Source organism: Vollenhovia emeryi, unplaced genomic scaffold (genome assembly GCF_000949405.1).
Source record: "Vollenhovia emeryi isolate VEMERY1.0 unplaced genomic scaffold, V.emery_V1.0 DF939121.1, whole genome shotgun sequence".
NCBI lineage: Eukaryota > Metazoa > Arthropoda > Insecta > Hymenoptera > Formicidae > Vollenhovia > Vollenhovia emeryi.
Window position 1 is genome coordinate 241,257 of NW_011967245.1, and position 18,929 is coordinate 260,185.

At 41.9% G+C, this 18,929-nt stretch overlaps 1 protein-coding gene across 1 annotated transcript in view; it reads left to right on the plus strand.

The window, feature by feature from the left end:
* The first annotated feature begins 5,879 nt into the window (after positions 1-5,879).
* Positions 5,880-18,929, plus strand: part of LOC105570130 (zygotic gap protein knirps-like) — a 33,388-nt gene continuing 20,338 nt past the window's right edge. Inside the window, exons 1-2 of the mRNA XM_012027094.1 lie at positions 5,880-6,613; positions 17,733-17,810. Coding sequence (XP_011882484.1) covers positions 17,733-17,810 — 78 coding nt within the window. The 5' untranslated portion in view covers positions 5,880-6,613. The remainder of the gene's footprint in view (positions 6,614-17,732; positions 17,811-18,929) is intronic.

Below are 18,929 nucleotides of genomic sequence, written 5' to 3' on the forward strand. Positions count from 1 at the left end.
GAGCCTATGTTGCGCCTCTCTCCGCTAGAAGCGATCATACATCTTATCTCGAGAAATTCCGCGTTGCACGATCGCGCTTTCGTAAAACCGTTAACTCCATCCTTCTCCGTGGACCTGCCTTATTTGGCGATAATGCTTCTCCGTTTTCGTAAAAAAAAACCCCCTAAAAACAAGATATCGTCGGAATCTACATATGTAGTCTGTTATTAGTGGTATTAAGTCGGATTAGCTTATGGATGTAAAAAATAACTGGATTGAGTATAAAGAGCCAATTAAAAACAGAAAGGATATAATCAAATGAATAATAAAAAATGAATTAGCATATCGGAGTGATTGCACTACGCTCGACCACACTGATTCCGATCGAATAAAACGCGATTCGTTTCGAATAAGAGATTGCAATAAGGATTTGCGAAATCTGGAATCCGCGCGGAACGATTCGAATTGTACACACGCCGGCTGTTATCTCTTTTAATTAGGTCGTTGCGCGAGAATTATTGCGGGATCGCAACCGTAATTTCTCTACTCCAATTTATTTCCAGGTATCCGCGCTCACGTCCGATCGCGGATCGTATTTTTACACGGCGGCCGACGCGGTCAGGAAATACGATCGCGAATTTCGTGCGCAGAAAGGTTTACGAGTGTTCCCGTTGTGCGAGTCGCGCGATAGCCGATATCACTGTCACCGGGATTTTAGTGGGCTCTCGATCGTGAAAAACATACGTTTGCACTTTATGTTTACGAGTGCATATACCACTCCGCGATTTATGAGCTGTAATGCATGTACGTAGCTCCAGAAATAATGGGCCCGCATTTTAGAGCGCGAATGAAGTAGCGAATCATTCTTTAAACCGTCACGTTATTACTTTTCGCGATCTTAAAAAAGTGTGTAAAACAGAACATGTACATACGTACATGTATGAATATGAGGATGTACACATTCGTATTATAATGTTATGTTCAAATTGTAACATTATATAGATAGATCTAAATATTTACTTCACTCATTTTCGCGTAATTTTATACATTTTTAACTCACCGCTTTCTTAAATTTAGAACAAGCGTGTTATATATCTTGCAAACGTGACGCATTATTTAACTCTAAACCGCTATTGTTTCAATTGATCACATGGTAAAGAGTTACTCTTATTTTCAAGATTTCTATGTATTATATGTAGTTTTTTAAAAACGACCTACACTGGCCAATGATTTTAAACTACTGGCGATATTAAATCTATTTGTGAGTTTCTATATATTGTTTTCTTTTTAGGCTAGTTTTCTAACTTCTTTTCTAAGTTCTTAGAATTTATTAATCCAATTAACACATGTAGCATTTCTATTTTATAATCTTTAATGATTAATTAACTAAAGACTTTCGATATTAAATTGGGCCTTGAGAACCAAACACGATTCGTTGTATGTGAGTCTTTACGCATTTTTCCTTGTGACTCATTTCTTTAACCCGGTAACTGAAACTTTGTTCTGTAACGAGGATTTCGAAAGAGATCCGTGACATTTGAGATTTGGATCTCGGAGTTAGATACTCTCAAATTTAATTTCTTTCCGTTTTTCTTTTCATCTTTATCTATGATCCGTTCCAGCTGAGAAAATCTCAAATCGGTTGAACAAATGGTTAAAATATAAGCGTGGAATATTTTTCTGCACAACCAATTCTTAAGCTTTATGAATCTGTAAAGTTATAATTTTTTACTTTATTCGTTACTCTGACAGTGGATAATAATGAATAATATTAGAATTTCGCTACTCCTGCTCTTACATAATAAATGCTAATTTAAAATGAAGATTTTGGTGAAACTCCTCGCTTTAGATTTATTGTATGTAGATGTTGCACAGGAAAAATAAAAAACATTTTATTGCACATTTATGCACATTTCTCTTCCCGTCTTTTAATTAAATTTATCAGTAAATAATTGAGTTAAAACGAATAATCCCGACTCTTCGTCATTTTAATTACAAATCGATACTCGAAATCCAACGCCTATCGCACAGACGCGTCATTTTCCTCATTATTTTTCCTCGGTTTTTACGCGTGAGTATCTCTGTACAGCCATACGAGATGAAAACTATCGCAACCGTTTTCCGAGCGACAAGGGGCGATCAGAGACATACACGCCGAACGATAAATCTTGTTTGTTTCCGTGTCGATGGGCAGCTCCGACACCATCGAAAGAATGAGTTCATATCTTCGGGGCAGAATGGAGTCTATATTAGTCCCATCTGCCTTCTCCAGAAAGGCTTCTGCATGAGCGAGCATTACTAGGACGAGACTGCGACAGACAAAAAGGAGAACGGACGGTCGAACGCGTAGATACATCCGGATTATATGCGGCCAATTGATCACGAATCTAACGTTGTCTGCAGTGCCTCTCTTGTTGCCATACACCGACGGATTTACAACAGTTACTTTCACAGGAAATATCACCGTACGATCATCAACGCATCGCGATCAATGATGAAATAAGAATACGATCTGCTGCAAAAAGTTTATTCTTCCACTCTACCATGCAATAATCGTCGTCTTCAAGCTTTACGTAATCATAATAGTCTTCTAATACTCTTCTTTGCATTTGTCGCTTGCACGATCGAGAATGCTCATTCGGTTAATCTATTCTTCCTCTCATTCCACAAGATAGAGGAATTAAATTACTAACTGTATAAATACAAAGATATGTTTCTTAAACATTTATTTTATGTATTGCTTAACGAACAAATCAATCTAAACGCGAGTTGGACGTTGATGTGCGAGTTCTCATTCGTATTATTGCGTACACATCCCCTCATTTTTATAACATAAACTCGCATTCACTGTTTGTTCACACGTGTCCATCTTTATAATGAGATTTTATAGATGCTCGTTTATTATCTTCTCTGGCAAACAAAATCAATTATTAAGGTAGTTATTTCGTAAAATCATTTATGTGAGAATTGTTTCAAATTTTCAGTTTAATTTTTACATTAATACGTACAAAATAAGTCTAATTAAATTAAAATTGACCGTCTCAAAGTTCTAAAAAGAAAGTTAAAGTTTGCTATGTTACACGAAATATTACGTGTAAAATTCGTTAAAAATATTATTACACGTAATAATATAATTCGTTGTAATATTAGTACACGTGAAATATTATTTACACATATTATTATGTGTTAAAATATTAACAAATATGTTATAAAGTAAAATAGAACGAATAACTGGAAAAAAATTATTGACCGTTCCGTTTCAACAATATAAATAATTAAAAGTGAAAAATGGGAAGAATTGTGTAGTAGACATAAGTGTAGTGTAAGAAAAGTGGCAACAGCGCCTCAAACTATAATCTTTCGAATATTGCAGCAAGATCTATCATTGTAACAATTGAGTGCTGGTTCCTGTCTGGAAGAAACTTTCGAGCATTACTGCCGCGAAACAACTACCTTAATCGAGGAAGCGAAATGAACAATACAGGACTCGTATATCGATGAGCATGAATGTAAAAGAATGAAAATCGTAAGTAGAGGAGGAGAAAAATAAAAGCAATGATTATAAGAAGCGGCGAAGGTGAAAGGACACGTGAATGAATAGGTAAGAAAGAAAGAGAAAAAAACGACAGCGAGACGAGAAAAGGGGAGAGATAAAACAGAGAAGATGAAATGGAGAAAAAGAGAGTCACGTGCAGCGAGAGGAGATGTGTTTTACGTTTGAAACCAGTTCCTATGGTTTAATTTCCACGAGTGGACACATCTTCTTAATTTATGGCGCCGGTATACCCTGTCTCACACTACTGCGGCCCGACCTCGCGTCTCTCGACATTTTATTGGATCGACTGGGCGCTTTGTGACCTGCTGGCTCTTTAATACGATCGCATCGCATCGTCGAGAGATCTCGGCGTTTCGAAAGAATGTACCTCCATAATGTAACGATCGCTTCGATTGCATACGGTTTTGATATTAGGTTTTTGACTCATCGCTACGAATTCATTGCTCTATGCTTTCATAAAAGCAAACTATAAACGCCGTGCAACGTGAAGGAAGTGAATCTTTCAAAAACGATTAAATGAAAATAGGATAAGAATATGCTACCAATATTGTTGTGTGACAGTGAAGCAGATATCACCTATTATTGAAGACTCTTATGTGTTACAGTAACAGCCAAATTATATGACTAGGCTAGATAGATCATGCTAGAAATACATGTATTTACGTAAACTATTTTTTCGAAACGATTGTATTCCTTTTGCGTGCCAAATAATCTTCAACCAATTGATAAGACATGCTTAACCTAATGTAACGTTATTAAAAAACGTTACTAAGTATGTAGCACGATTACTAAAGTAGAGTTTATTAAACCTGAGTTAATCTAAGAACGAAAATGTTTTAATAGTTTAAGGTTAGCTTCTAAACAATTTGAATAAAATTGTCAAAGTTATAATTATTTTCAAACCTTTTCCATTATAATAACAGACGCAGAGCAGTTGTGAAAATAATATTCAAAATAAGAGCTTATAGTATTTAGGATTTATCTTATCCCGCTTTGTCGCTCACGACACCGGAGATTTAGGCAGTACGAGGACTAGCAAATCATCCCGAGGGGCTCGATCATGAATCTTTTCCTCTAGTGTGAACTCGTGAAAAATGAGAAATTTCATTGACGAATATTGACTTCCAACAAGTTCACGCTAGAGGAAAAGATTCACGATCGAGCCACAGGAGACGAGGTTTCCACAAAAGACTTTGTGAATACCGCGAAAAAGCCTTTGTCTAAAACTCTCTTTGTAAACTACCGCATAGTACGATAGAAAAAAAATGTGTCCGCTCCGAATGGCAAAGCCATGTCGTAAAGTACGTCTGGAAACTAAAGGATTCACGGCGCATGCTCACGATTATTTGCGGTGTGATTAGCCATCGAGAGAATGTGGAAACCACGTACGTGTGCACCATTTAGCATACGCAAATAAAGCCCGCATCGGCGACGTAAGGTACCTTTGCTTAAACCGCGAGCGTCGCAAAAAGGCACGTCTTTCCGCAGATGGATTCTGGAGCGTCGTAAGAGCGCTATTTCGAATACCGAATAGAGGAGGAAACCGTTTGATTCTCCGTTTGAGAAATCGCCAGAATATTCACCACACTGGAGAAAACTGAAAATACATATGACTTCAACCGGGAAAAAACGTGTTACGTGGAAAATCCGTCGTTGTTTGAACGTCCATGTGACGTAATAATAACAGAAAATTGTGCTTATTCACTTGTGAGAGAAAACAGGAGGAATGAAAAAGTACATATGTTTTATAAAATTTAGAACAATTTCTGCACATTCGATATATTCAGATAATTACGATAAAATATTTGCCAGTATCCTCATTATTCATTAAAATAATATGTAAGATCCCATAATTGTATCCACGAAGAAATTTATACAAAAACTTAAAATTCAGCGCTTCATATTATTATAATTAGCGCGTAATAAAAAGAATTTCTAATCCCAATGCATTTAGCAAGAATGAAGGGAAAAGAGGGAAATAGTCAGTACAGGAAGTGCAAAATAACAACTTACTGCACCTCTTTTTCTCTGTTCTTCCTCTTTGTTCACATATTTTATATATACATACACACGCACACGCACACACACGCACACATTTTCCCGTGATAAAAAAATTCAACTCGTAGTCAACGAACGAGTTAGCAGAGTGGCGATATTTGCGGTTGGTGAGGGCCGGTAGTTGGGATCTTTCAAGAGTGGTGGAGCCGGTTACAAGTGGGGACGAATGGGTGGCACTTAGACAGCCTAGGTACCGGGAACCGGTGCACACCGATTGGTCGACCGATCGGGCCCGGACTGGAGCCGTTGGCGGGCCCAGGCACAGGCGTGAACCGATGGGTAAGAACAGCTCCCCAGATGGCTCTTACTATACGGAGGAAAATCGTTCCTTCGGTACGGCACGGTTCTCCTCAGGCGCTTCGATGCAGTCAAACAGGTCTGAGCGATCGTACAGCACCAGTCCTTTCTCGTCCATCGTCGTAGTCGCACCGTCACACGTGCACATACAAGAGAGACAGAAGGAGAGGGGGGAGAGAAAGAGAGAGAGAGAGAGAGAAAAAGATTAAGAGTATACAAAGACGACCAAGCAGCGACCGAGGAGGAAAAGAGGTGAAGGAAAAAAATCGCAAGAAAACAGCGGGGGAAGTAGAAAAGAAGGAGAGGGAGAGAAAAAGAGAAGGAATAGAATAAATATCGGACGAGGAAGTGCGTGAATTACGATCGATCGAAATTGTATGGTTCAATCGGCGGAATCGAAACCACCGGCATGACACCGCCGGTAGCAGTCTATGCACAACAAAATTGACTGGGTACAGCCAAGCTTTCAAGAGAACCACCGGCCATTGCGCGGAAGAAACGACTTTCATCGAATTCGAGGGTTCAATAATTGAAGAACTATGTGATCGAAGAGATAAGGCATAATAAGAGCAAACATAACGTTACCTGAGAACGAGAGATGTGTGACATATAATAGCAGATTGGAACAGTTGCTTCGGCGGGAACACTATTCTTATTTTGTTGACTCAGTGATCCGAAAAACGGGACTGACATTTGCGTGGATTTCCAACTTATTTAAGTGAGGTGAGTCATTTTACTTTACAACATTTCGATAGTCTACAGAGATAGTGTCAACGACGTGTTAATATATTTATAATTAACGATATATTAACGTATGATATTTTACCACTATACTGATTAATAGTATTGTCATAAACGGTTACGGTTACGGTTATTTAAGCGATGTCTTTCGATAAGAAAAATATCTATTAACATCGTTATAACACGATACGGACGATATCTCGGCGAGCTTACATTTAAATCTCTCAGTGTACGTCGCGTCAGGCATTAAAGTCTCCGGTTCCTGATTCCGTATTCATTACGAAATCGCGCGGAAGAGGTGTTGCAACGGAGCTCTCGATTATTTCCTTTTCTTTTGCAATACAAACGGTATCCACTTATTATTTCCGTAATACAATTGAGTTATACGAAACCGTTAATTCGATCGCGGGAGAAATGATTCTTCAGAGTATTACAGATACGTGAAGCGACTCGGGATTCAAAAGTGTTTTTGCTCATTTTCTTGTATATGTATAAATTATAAAATGTATGGCAATTGATTATTCACGTATATAATTCGAGCCTACTCAAAATGCGCATTCTTAAATTCCGGAGAAGCTCCTTACGGCCTACGTACTTTCGCGAGCGTCCGAGGGGGCAGATAGGGGGGGGGGGGGACCCTCTCCCCAACATGCGATCTCACGTGCGGTTAGTCGTCATCAAATGAAAACATTATCGTTACCCCTCGTCTCTCCGCCTGTTGCTATAATATTTGCCTACTGCTCGCCAGTACCGTAATTCGGCGACACAAAGGGTCCCAAGAGCGACGACGTCTCGCCCGCGTGTGTACGTTGCGCGTACGTGTCGTACCGTGCAAGCGCGAGAGAGAGATGGCCGTTACAATTATTATGCATAAGACCGTCGGCGAGGCTCTCCCATGTCAAAATATATTTATTGCTACTCCCTTGCCCGCGCCCATACCCTTGCCCCCTTGCTCTTTACGTCGACCGCGGTGTGTCAGCCACCTTTGTTACCCTTTCATACGGTTATTACCCACTTGTATATCCTGGCGAGCTCTATGCTCGAGAGAGGTCCGAGAAGAGAATCGCGCACATCTTCTCTTTCTCCTTCCTTCTCCCCTCTCTCTCTCTCTCTCTTCGTCGTCTCCAATCTTTCTCCCGCTCCGATTCATCGCTCATGCACGTGCACGCGTACACTGGCGCGACGAGTTGCGTGCGTGCTCAGGGACGCATCTTTATTTCGGTAAGTTAAATACGAGAGCTAAGGAGGACACGCCGAGATGTTCTCGCGTCAAGTAAGATAATAGCGTTTTTTCAACGGATTCACAATAGGATAGTTAATACGTGCTGAACGAGGAAATTTTCAATCCATAGCGCGAACATATTTCAATTTACCACAAAGCTTTCATCGTCGAGGTAAAAAATGTTAATGTACTACTATTTAACATTTCGCGCGACGATTCTCGGCCGTGAATTTTTAAGCAAGAAGTAAACACGTAGTTTTCATTCACTAATAGTAAAATCTTTCATTCACATAAAACATAAAACTTGACTGAAGGTAAAAATTGACCAATTTCTTGAAACGTATTTACATCTCATTTCTTTTCGTATTGACTCATTTGTATTTTTTGTGGTTACATAATAAATACGCGTTATTGCTGAAATCTCCTATCGCGTCATCTCTGATCTAGTGATACGCAAAAATTAGATTTGCATGATCTTAGTGCAACTGGCGTCGCAAATCTTTTATGCATACCGACCTAAGCGTTGTGTCGCGTCTCATTTGCATATTAACCCCTTCCGGCGTGGCCCGTCGTCGTCGTCACAGGGTCGTGATCTGACTTAACGCCTTTTTGCCGCCACTACAGTGCCACCCTTTTACAAGTCATGCGGGAAGTACCGAGAGAGTCGTGACAAATACGCGTATTATCCTTTTTTGTTCGATTCCGAATGGAGCCTAAGACCTTGACCTAACCGTGCCGCGGCAAAGTGTAAATGAAATATTCGATTAAGAATTCTGCATTCTTAAATCCAACGCTCTCACATGACAGCCACGCCGTACTGATCTGTAAGAAAACACCGGGGCGCTAAATTTTTTTAGCGCGAAACTGAATTGTCACCTTTTAGAAAATATTATTGTTTCCTAAATGAATTAGATCGTGCTTAGGCGAAGACAAAAATAGCCGATTCTTAGAACAGAACACGCTGGAATGTTTTCTTGGAACAGATGTCGAAACAGTGCAGTCGAGCAGGAGTCGAGTGAAACGTGCGAATGCGTGGAAATGTCTCTCTTTATCTTATCTGGATCGTTTAAGAGGCGCGTTTAACGGCCTGCACGCAAATTACCCGTTACTTTTCTAATCTAAATCGATGCTCTTTGTTCACTTGGCGATAACTCGTGAATTACACTGATCTACACTTGGTCCCGCTTCCGTTAGAATGACAACGTGCCTGCGGAAGGCGACCGTGTTGAGTGGATGATCCGATCGTCTTATCGCGTACACCGTGAAACTCGTTGCGGACGAGAGCAAAAGATAATCGCGCACTATGCTTACGTCTTGAACTGGTGAAGCAGTTGCCTGGACTCGCCAGACTCGCACCGAGAAACATCGTTTCGCGAGTAGCTATTTCCACACAGGTTGAAAATAAAAAGTTACAATGATATAACGTTGATATTTGTGAAGATTTAATAGAAAATGTTGATATAATTCTTTAATGAGGAAGTAATTTAATAAGGAAACATTTACATCTCAACAAAACTTCCATTCGGTAAACTTTTGACGATAAAAATCAAATGGACTTCCGAGTACTGTCGCTTAAATGGTGCATTCCTGTTAAACAATCGAAAACTTGAAAGATTTCGTCAACGAGATTGCGTATATACTTTTAAATGTCGCTTTCGTGGAAATCGTACTTGTATCGCGGCTAACGCGCGGCTAACGCGAGTACACACACGCGTGCAATACACGTGCGAAACCTTCCCGATGCTCTTTCGGTTTGCGATATTGCCGGCGTCGTTACAGGACCGTGCCTTCGGCCTTTTATGAGATTATAAATCAATGGTGGCGCGCTTAATCGCCAAATAAAGGGAGATTAAATTGCGCCGGCGAGGCATACCGGTCTCGTGCGTCTTGGAGCGAGCAGAAGACAGATATAAAACCCGGAGCTTTATATTCGAAGAAACCCTGCATTATAATACGCGATTATTTAACAAGTTCCGACTCTACGACTGTCCGTTCTTATTCCAAGAGAAATTATACATATCAAATTGTATATTCATTCGAATATTCCTCGTGAGATTTGACGATAAAATATTTAACGTGCGGCGAAACACACTTGTTGTTGTACGAAAGATTCTTGGAAAGGAGGGGAAACGCTCGTTTCGCTGCACGTTTTCATTCACATGACTTATTTAATATCGTGATACGCTTCTTTCGCCTGGATACTCGGCTACTACAAAGTAGCATGTTTTTGGGTCCTGAAAAAGTCCTGAATAAGTAAATTACCAGCATGTATCACGATCTAGATGACCATGCACGATCTCGCCAATCACGCGAGATTGTCTGGCAAAACGCAACGCGGATGTAAATCACTGCTTAGTCACAGTCGCGTGCAATATGCACCTTCGAGCGTACGCAAAATACGCATATGCAGATTCTCGATCGCTCGAGCGTCACTCCCCTCGTATATCACGAAAATATATTTATCGCTAAATTCTTCCGCATTAAGTCCCACTTGATTCCCTATCGCGCATACGGCATGCGATTCGAAGTACGATGACGCGACGATTGGTTTTCCTGCTCGGGTCGGCCACGGATCTTTTTTTTTTCCTCCGAGTTGCTCGACCGCTCGCAACGTTATGTATTCATTTGGCGCCTCGGAACGTGCCGCTCGCGAAACGCGTCGTATCTTCGTGGAAGCAGCTGCTCCCGGAGCTAGAACTCCGGCGCGACGTGGCACATGTGCAGTCACATGCACGAGGGCATAACGCGGGCATAACGAATCCACGGCACTTCCGAGAGGAGCACCCATCGCGATTCCCACAAGTGCGAGAGGGTCGCGCACAGGCGACCGTTTCCGATTGACTCTCGAGTGGCGGACGCAAAATCGCTGTTAAAAATCGGATCGGTCACGGCTCGAGGAGGCAGACAATGTCATCTACGACGTGGCTACCTGCGCCACGGCGTTTATGCGCTTCGCGCTCCTCGACGGGACGTGGAGCTCGCTCTAACGTGAGGCTAAACTGTCGCGATAAATGATACTCCGGGAGATTATTAATTGTCTTTGGCTCCCGACCGAGCGTATTGTGGATCGCGAAAACATATTAACCGAAAAGGAACTCCGCTGCCTACCTCGCCATATGCTCGCGGACGAGCGACTGTGCATCTACAGGGTGTGATGAAAAGTCACCCACTATCAGCGGAGGAAAATTTGGAAGCTTCAAGTCGACTTATCGGTGACCTCGTTACATTTTTTCGCCTTTTCAACGAAAACGCCACATCTTGGATTTAATCGTGGCGCGACTTGAATCATTTGCAAGTAAAGCTATGTGAGATTCTTCGCAAGAATCCTTACGTTTCTAAAGGATGCTTATTTAGCGTCATTATTACTAAATTGATCGTCAATTTAATTGTATGCTATTTTAGCTTGAAACTGTGTTTCTCTCAGGATCGACCTTTCTCGGAGCATAGTTTGCTGAGTTGCAAAAAATTATACGCAAAACTATTATTAGGAACTAAAATCCAACCCGACCATGCATACTTCTATTGCTTGCGTTAAAAATATTTCATTTTTAATGTAATTATTCCCACTTCGAAATTATGTGCTCATACCGTTATATCACGACATTTACCACTCTTTCAATTTCGCACGATTATATTTCTGTAAAAGCGCGCCGCTTTTTACACACCCTATATAGTGGCGCATCCTTACATCTATATACTCCCGTTGAGAATGTGCGAGCCGATCATTTTTCAGGGATTTGATCGAACGCGTCTGTGAACGAACGGCTATCATCCATCAAAGGGATCGTTAAAAACGCATCGACGCCAATACAAATTGCACCGGCCGCGTGTTGCATTCGGGCTTCTTTTCTAGGGGTTTTCCAGGATTTCCGTAGACTACACAATACAGCGAACTGCATTCTCCATCATATGCTCATGATACGTATACGAATAGCATAGCTAAAGCACATATTTTACTTGTACACTGAGAAAAATGTCCGATTAAATATAATCGGATAATCCAATTACATAATAATTGATATCATGATTATTTATGCATAGAGATGTGACATTTTAATGTTATCTTTATGCGCAAAATATCGCAAAATGCCCCAGGAACGTTTTTAATGTCATTTCTTTACATTTGGGAGTCCCAACTTCGTTCTAACACGTTTTTAAAACGCAAAATGACTCTCAATACGCAAAATGGCGTCCAAATAACGTCAAAAATCGCAATTTTCCTTAGTAAACGTTTCTAATGTCAATGTTGCATCACTTGTATCAGAAAAAAAGGGTTAAAAATTGTTCAAAATCAACTCTGCAGTCGCGGCGCTGGATGCCATCTTCGTTACTTTTTGCTGTGTGTTCATGCTATTTTAATATGTTACGTTTTACGTTACATTTTTAAACATATGTTTAGCCTTAATAAATGCCGTAAATTGTTCTATCAAAAAATTAAGTCGTCTTATTGAAGGCCTGCCCACTTCTGACCACAGCATTGTCAAAAACATTATCAAAATAACGCAAAATCCAAAAAACAAAACACAAAAGATGCCAAAAAATAACATCAAAATAACGCAAAATCTGGAAAAACAAAACGCAAAAAATGCCAAAAAATCAAAATGTCACACCTCCATTTATGCACAAAAAGAGTATTTTATTGATCACAACTATCTACGAAGTTTCGTCTAGACACTACCTGAAAGTAAAAACTTTCCGTTCTCAACTAATGCTATCGCTCATGCTCGGTGAAAGAACCAGTTTTCTGAAATCTTTCCCCGCCGTTCGCCTCCCGCTTCGCCGAAGGCTCCTCGTGCGTGTACGCGCAAAGATCCTGTTTATTTTATGTAATCCGGTAATAGTCGATTATATACGGCGTATGCATTTATTTGAACGTAATCCTTCCGCGCATAATTAAGCGCCGATAACATCGAGACGAGGAACTTTCGTGCGCGAGCGTACGCGAACGCGAATCCCGGGTGATATATCGACTCCTTCTTTCGAGTAGATTCATTGACTCATTAACGCACTGAGAAAAATCGCCGGCCGTATATCACGGGCCGGACAGTAATCAAGTGCTCATTCTTAACGCGGTGTGTAATAAATATGTGAATTAATACACCGCCGATTAATTATATCGCGCAAACTGCGCTTCTAACGTGTACTCTCTCGTTGCCGCGAAGAATTATAACGGCGGACGCGCGCTCGCGGAACATCGCAGAAAAATTAATGTACACTGTTTGCGCGAAGTGTCTCGTAAAGCAGGACTCCTCGTGGCGCACGGTCCACGCATAATGTTCGAGTATTTCGAGTTGGCAAACGCGAGCGATCACCGTTTGTCTAACTTCGTGGACGACTATGTGCGTGGAGTGCCCTAAGAGTCGTCCACCTTCTTTAAGCTATAAACGTTAAAAGAGTCAGAGAACTATTGTCTGAACGGCGACGCTTTGTACAAACATGCTGATGTCACTACTTTTATCTAACTCCGCGTCTCTCTTCATCGAACGATTCTTCCTCCTCCGGCAACTATCGCGAGTCAGATCGAGATGCTTTCGTAATCTTTTCATTTCTTCTTATGTCGCCTGTGCCCCACGCTCGTGACCCATATGAATAATACGCGCATTTTATCACCAGTCATTGTTCATACTCTGACACGAGAACTTCGAACTGACGTGAACTAGTTCAAGGTTCAAGAAAATTATTTGTCGCAAATATAGAAAACACATTACGTAATCGGCTTCATTTACATTTCGCGCTCGGGGAGATAGTGACTTGGCGCTTTCAGGGGAGAGAAAAGTCTTGGCTGTGACACATAAATATAATATATTTCTTACGTTTTTTTCCCCCCCTCACCGACGGATCCGCGTCCACTTTTTCGTTCATTTCCACCGTAGAGAGTACAAAGGACAAGGAATTCCGTCACTGATTACCCAAATGATTACAAAGATGATGATCAAGCGGCGTGCAAAGTCGGCACGCAGGAAGGGTTGCAACGGCGGTGAGCGAGGGGTAAGAACGACAAAGGGAGCGCTCCCGAATCTCAGGTCAAAAAGCGCCTCATGAAGGGATAAACGTCACACGGGACTCGTGTTTAATGGCGCGTAAACTACGACGTGCCCCCCCATCCGCAGGTATACGCGCGGACGCGTGTGAGCACGTACACGGGAGGCAAGAAGGATCACGCGTGACCCTCCCGGTCTCGCCGTCGTCTTTGTCGTTATCGTCGAGGCCCGTAAGTTGATATTTGGAGCAGGTACGGCAAGTCGATCGACTTCATTAACGCACCTATGCCGGGCAAATATTGACTCTATCCACAGAAACTGGGGTACGAGGTACCGCGTGTTTGCACTATCGACTCCCCCGTGACCCCCTTTTCTTCTTGACTCTTCTCCCGTTTCACCTGTTCCGCGTGCATTGCACCACGGGTTACGATCCGACCAAGTCAACGACATCGCGCCAGACTGAAAGAAGTCACGCTTTTTTTTCTCTCTCGTCTTTTTGGAGAAAATATGTGAATCGTCGGTGCGCGCGTTAATCAAACCGTTCTTCGATATCGCGCGAATTTGTAAGACGAGCAGCTATTTCGAAGTCGACCGCAACTCCGCGTACAACGAGATCGATCCGGCGCGACGATACGGATTAACCTTGGCCCACATTGACCTCCATGGGCTACCGATAACAGCTGTAGCGTGGTCTTTTGTAAAATCAATAGGATCAGCCGCGTAAATGGTATGGTTTACCGGTTACGGCGCGACGCACCGTCCACCGTGAAGGCCTGACTCGTGCGATCTCTGTGATTTATTGCAAATCACGGCGCGCACACCGCTCCCCCGAAGGCTTTCTGCTTCCCCCCATGGTTATTAGGGCGCGATGGAACTTTTTACGGCTACGCTTGCGATTGCTCCACCTCCGACGCTCGCATCTCGGCCTTTACCTCTCGCGCCTCGACCTTTCGCGCTTATTGTTTTCTTCGTATTCGCGATGTGCATTCCGCGCCGTTCCTGCATCTGCTGGTCCGAGAGCACGCACACGATCCGGTGGCTCCGTTATACGTATACTCTGCTTTATTTGGTTTTGTATTAGGTTTCGTTGCACGAACTTTTAAACCCACTTAGAGCGACCGAGTCCAATTCAAGCGCGTTAGAAATGTCAGAAAATAGTCGGCCGAGATCCGTGCTGACGCTGAGTGTTTCGAACACGAATGTTGTAAGGATATATTACAAAATTACGTCTGTGCTTTTATCGTCTTACGTTAGGAAAATTATTATAGAAAATGTATCGAATAAATTTTAGACGAAAGCAAGTATACATACACGCGAGAGCGCATTGATATCCAAATCCAGTAGTTAACAGTAACAGTACATTTTCACGTTTCCTCATTTTGCATATGACAATCATTATTTACACAGTTACAAGTTTCTTTTATGATCTAAATCTATGTGATATTCTCAAACAACACGGGACAAGACGCGTGTTCTTTTGAAACCCCTGCTTGAAAAAAATTGAAATTGGCATAGATGCGCGGCCATTGAAACCGCTAGCTGATTAATTGGTCGTCCTAATGATTTGTTATGAATGAAAATCGTGAACGCATGCAGCAGAGGCAAGAGCGGAGACCAAGAAAACCAAGAACATGGCCCGCACGACAGAGATGCGAATTCTCCGAATCATCCTGGGAAAGACACTCAGAGACAGAGTACAACGAGATGATCAGGAAAACCTGCGATGTGCGAGACATCGTTAGGTGGGTAAGACAGAGAAGACGTGAATGGAACGATTACGTATCCAGAATGGCGGAAGAGAGAATAGCAAGAACAGCAAGAGATGGGAAACCAACATCCAGAAGACCCCCAGGAAGACCCCCAAAGAGAGGGATGGACAGTTGAACATTCGGATCACAAGAGACGAATTAATCGGAAAAAAAAACAGGCTTCAAGCCTAATTTAAGAGGGAGAGGAAGAAAAAGAGAAAATCGTGAAATTCGAAAGGAAAACGGGAATTTCATCAAGTAGACTGCGTATAGGAGAGAGAGGAGAAAAATTTTTCGCTTCATCAACGAATGTGCAGCGAGGAGGAGGGTTAGCGGGTGTTAAGCAACACCGCGCCGCGAAAAAAGTTGAAACCTTAACGAACCTGCGGACCGACTCTTTCTCTCTAGTTTGTTTTCTCCTCGTTTTATCGTCCGTCTTCGTCGACAAATACGAGCGGCGGCCCATTTTCTTCGGAGGCGCAATTACAAAGCCTCGACTATTAGACGCGGCGCGCGCGAGATCGCGTCGTATCGGGGCTCTAATTACCGTCACTCTAAATTCTCGTTAAAGTGCTCTTCTTCTCATCATGCATAAAAAAAAAGGAGCATCCCTTCGGGGAACTTCATCTCTCTTGGCTGGGTACGTCAACCCGTACAACTACCGGCCGCGGTTATATTTTTACATCAACGAATCCGCAGGTGGTCTCCTCGTCCCGACACAGATCGCGAGTGTTCGCGACAGGCGTACGCAGTTAATTTTTTTTTTTGGCGCACATTTTTAACATATCATTCCACGTGCGCTGCTTGTCACAATATAGCATCATTTGCGAGAGATACGATTGAGGAAACGTGATACCGAGACAAAAATATTCCTGACGCATTTATATTTTTCACAACCTGATTCAGTATAAAAATCAGACAATATCAAAATAAAATCAATAATTCTTATTCTCCTCTATCGAATTAAAAAAAGATTGACTTATTATATTGAGACAATAGTAAGTTTGTATATTCTTGCGTTTAGAATAAATTTTCCCTCCATCTTGGCACCACGATATTCGAAAGACAATACATATTATCATTTTATTCCAGATTTTAGAATTTTTCATTTAAGATTAAAATATTCCTTTCTCTATAATAAATATGATTGGCGCTATATCGATCCTATTTTATGATACATTGAAGCGTAATAGCATTGGATCCGGAAATTTTTTTCTGTGGGTGTACGTTTTGCTAACCGAAAACTTGCGTTTCTCATCTTGAAGAAAGAGGATACATCAGTAAACTCGATCGTTGTGTTATAATCGCGCCATAAACAACGAAATCATATGTAACGGAATACAACTTTGTAATGATACGATTTGTAAACTTTGAGAGCTGGTTCCTCCGGTTTCCGTCAATTTATATAGAATCGGGAATGTTTATATCGCACCGATCGAAATACGCACGACGAGGCACGCCGACCGTAACATATTTATCAGGCCATCGATGGTCTAATTTTATTCCAGTTTACTCGAAAAATAGGTTCCCCTCTCCGACATAGAGCCGAGGCAGATGGCACCGTTTGCTGAGATAGCGCTGATTTATGACATGCCAGTGGGTTAAAACGGGTTTCGATTCGAGTGTTACGAGAGGGTGGGGAAACGTAGATTCAGGAAAGAAGGGGGCCTAATGATTCCTCAGATATCCATTTCATGCCCATGGGCGAAGATATAATCGACTCGAAAAAATAACGAATCTCTACCGATCAAAAACATTCACAGGATACTCTCGTACGAACGTTGCGCATTTACGTCGCGCCTTGTGTAGCGTAATCTGAAAATACTTAGGTGACCTCACCAACTAAAGAAAAAGAAATCAAGATCGACGGATGTGAATAGCGATATATTACAATTTCTCTATGATATTATCATATTATCCAGTTTAATCCAAGTTGCAACATATTTCCAATTACTTTTCTCGTACTCCAAATCCTGTTCGAACATCCGTAAGATATCGTGGGAGGAATAAAAATCGAAGCAAACGTAGAAAACCGGTTCGCCGCCCCACCACCCAGTAACACCGCACTTCATTCTTCCAAGGATGAGCCGAAGTAACTGACGCTGACGTATTTCACCTTCGAATAACTTGTATAATTTCTATAATTGCAGATGAACCAACAGTGCAGGGTATGCGACGAACCCGCAGCGGGGTTTCATTTCGGGGCGTTCACGTGCGAGGGTTGCAAGGTAAGAGGGATTCGATGTTGAACGAAGCCTCACGAGTAATGAGACTGCCGCGGGTAAATCCGGGTTAACATTTCGCGTACGCGGACTTTGTGACGTGACGCCGAGAATTCGCACGGCGACGTCTCGTCACACGCTCCGTTCATTGTCGAGTCGCACGTTACATAACATTTGTGATGCAAATTCTACACACTTTGAGGAGTAACGCAAGCGTAATTGCGAAGTCGAGCGTGGCGGTTCCGTCGCATTTTCAAGTAACAAGTAATTCTATCTACGTATTTCGCGAAATTATAACCCGAACTTTGCAATGCCCGGCTGAGAGAAAATCGGTACAAGGTTACATGAGAGAATGAAAGAAACATGCAATATTTATATGAGTATTGATATGAGCTTCTGAAAAATGTTTTACGAGACTTTTCTACTTTTTAACATGTACTCTGGAAATCAGTTATTCACGAAACAATTATCTGTTCGTCATAATAATCGAAAGCAGATAAATAAATGCAATACAAAGTTTGGCCAGGTGAAAAAACGAAAAGATGATAACAATAATTCTGTAACCTAAGAAAACTATTATCACGCGCGTACATGACGCACTATATGAAATTGGAATGTTTCGGGCTGTAAATTAAAGACAAACAAATCAACGCATTATCTTTTCGCTTTTCTCGGCGGTGCTTAATTTCCATTATTAACACACAATTCAGCAAGGGACAAATATAGATTTCTAAGACGCGCCAATTCGAGAAGAAATATAACAAAGTGCGACAGTGATTTATTACCGATTTGTCTTCGGAAAGACAATCGTCGGCAAAAAGCGGACGGAAGTAGTTTCTACGCGGTATTAACCTGCTGCGAGGACTTCGCGAAGTCGTAAAAGTCGATACGCTGGCGATGAGTTGACGTATGCGATGCGTGCACGCGTTTCGCACTCTAGTTTAAAGAAGAGGCAACTTAATAAGCCGTGACGGATGCGAAAACGAAAAGATTGCGATGGTAGGGATTCCCGTGGTAATCACGGCCAACGAAAAGAGGTGAGAAAGTCCGATATGTGGAAAAGGCGAGCGTGCGAGAAGCGGCCGGGGAAAAAAAAATCTTCTGCCCGGTTCGAATCCGTAAGTG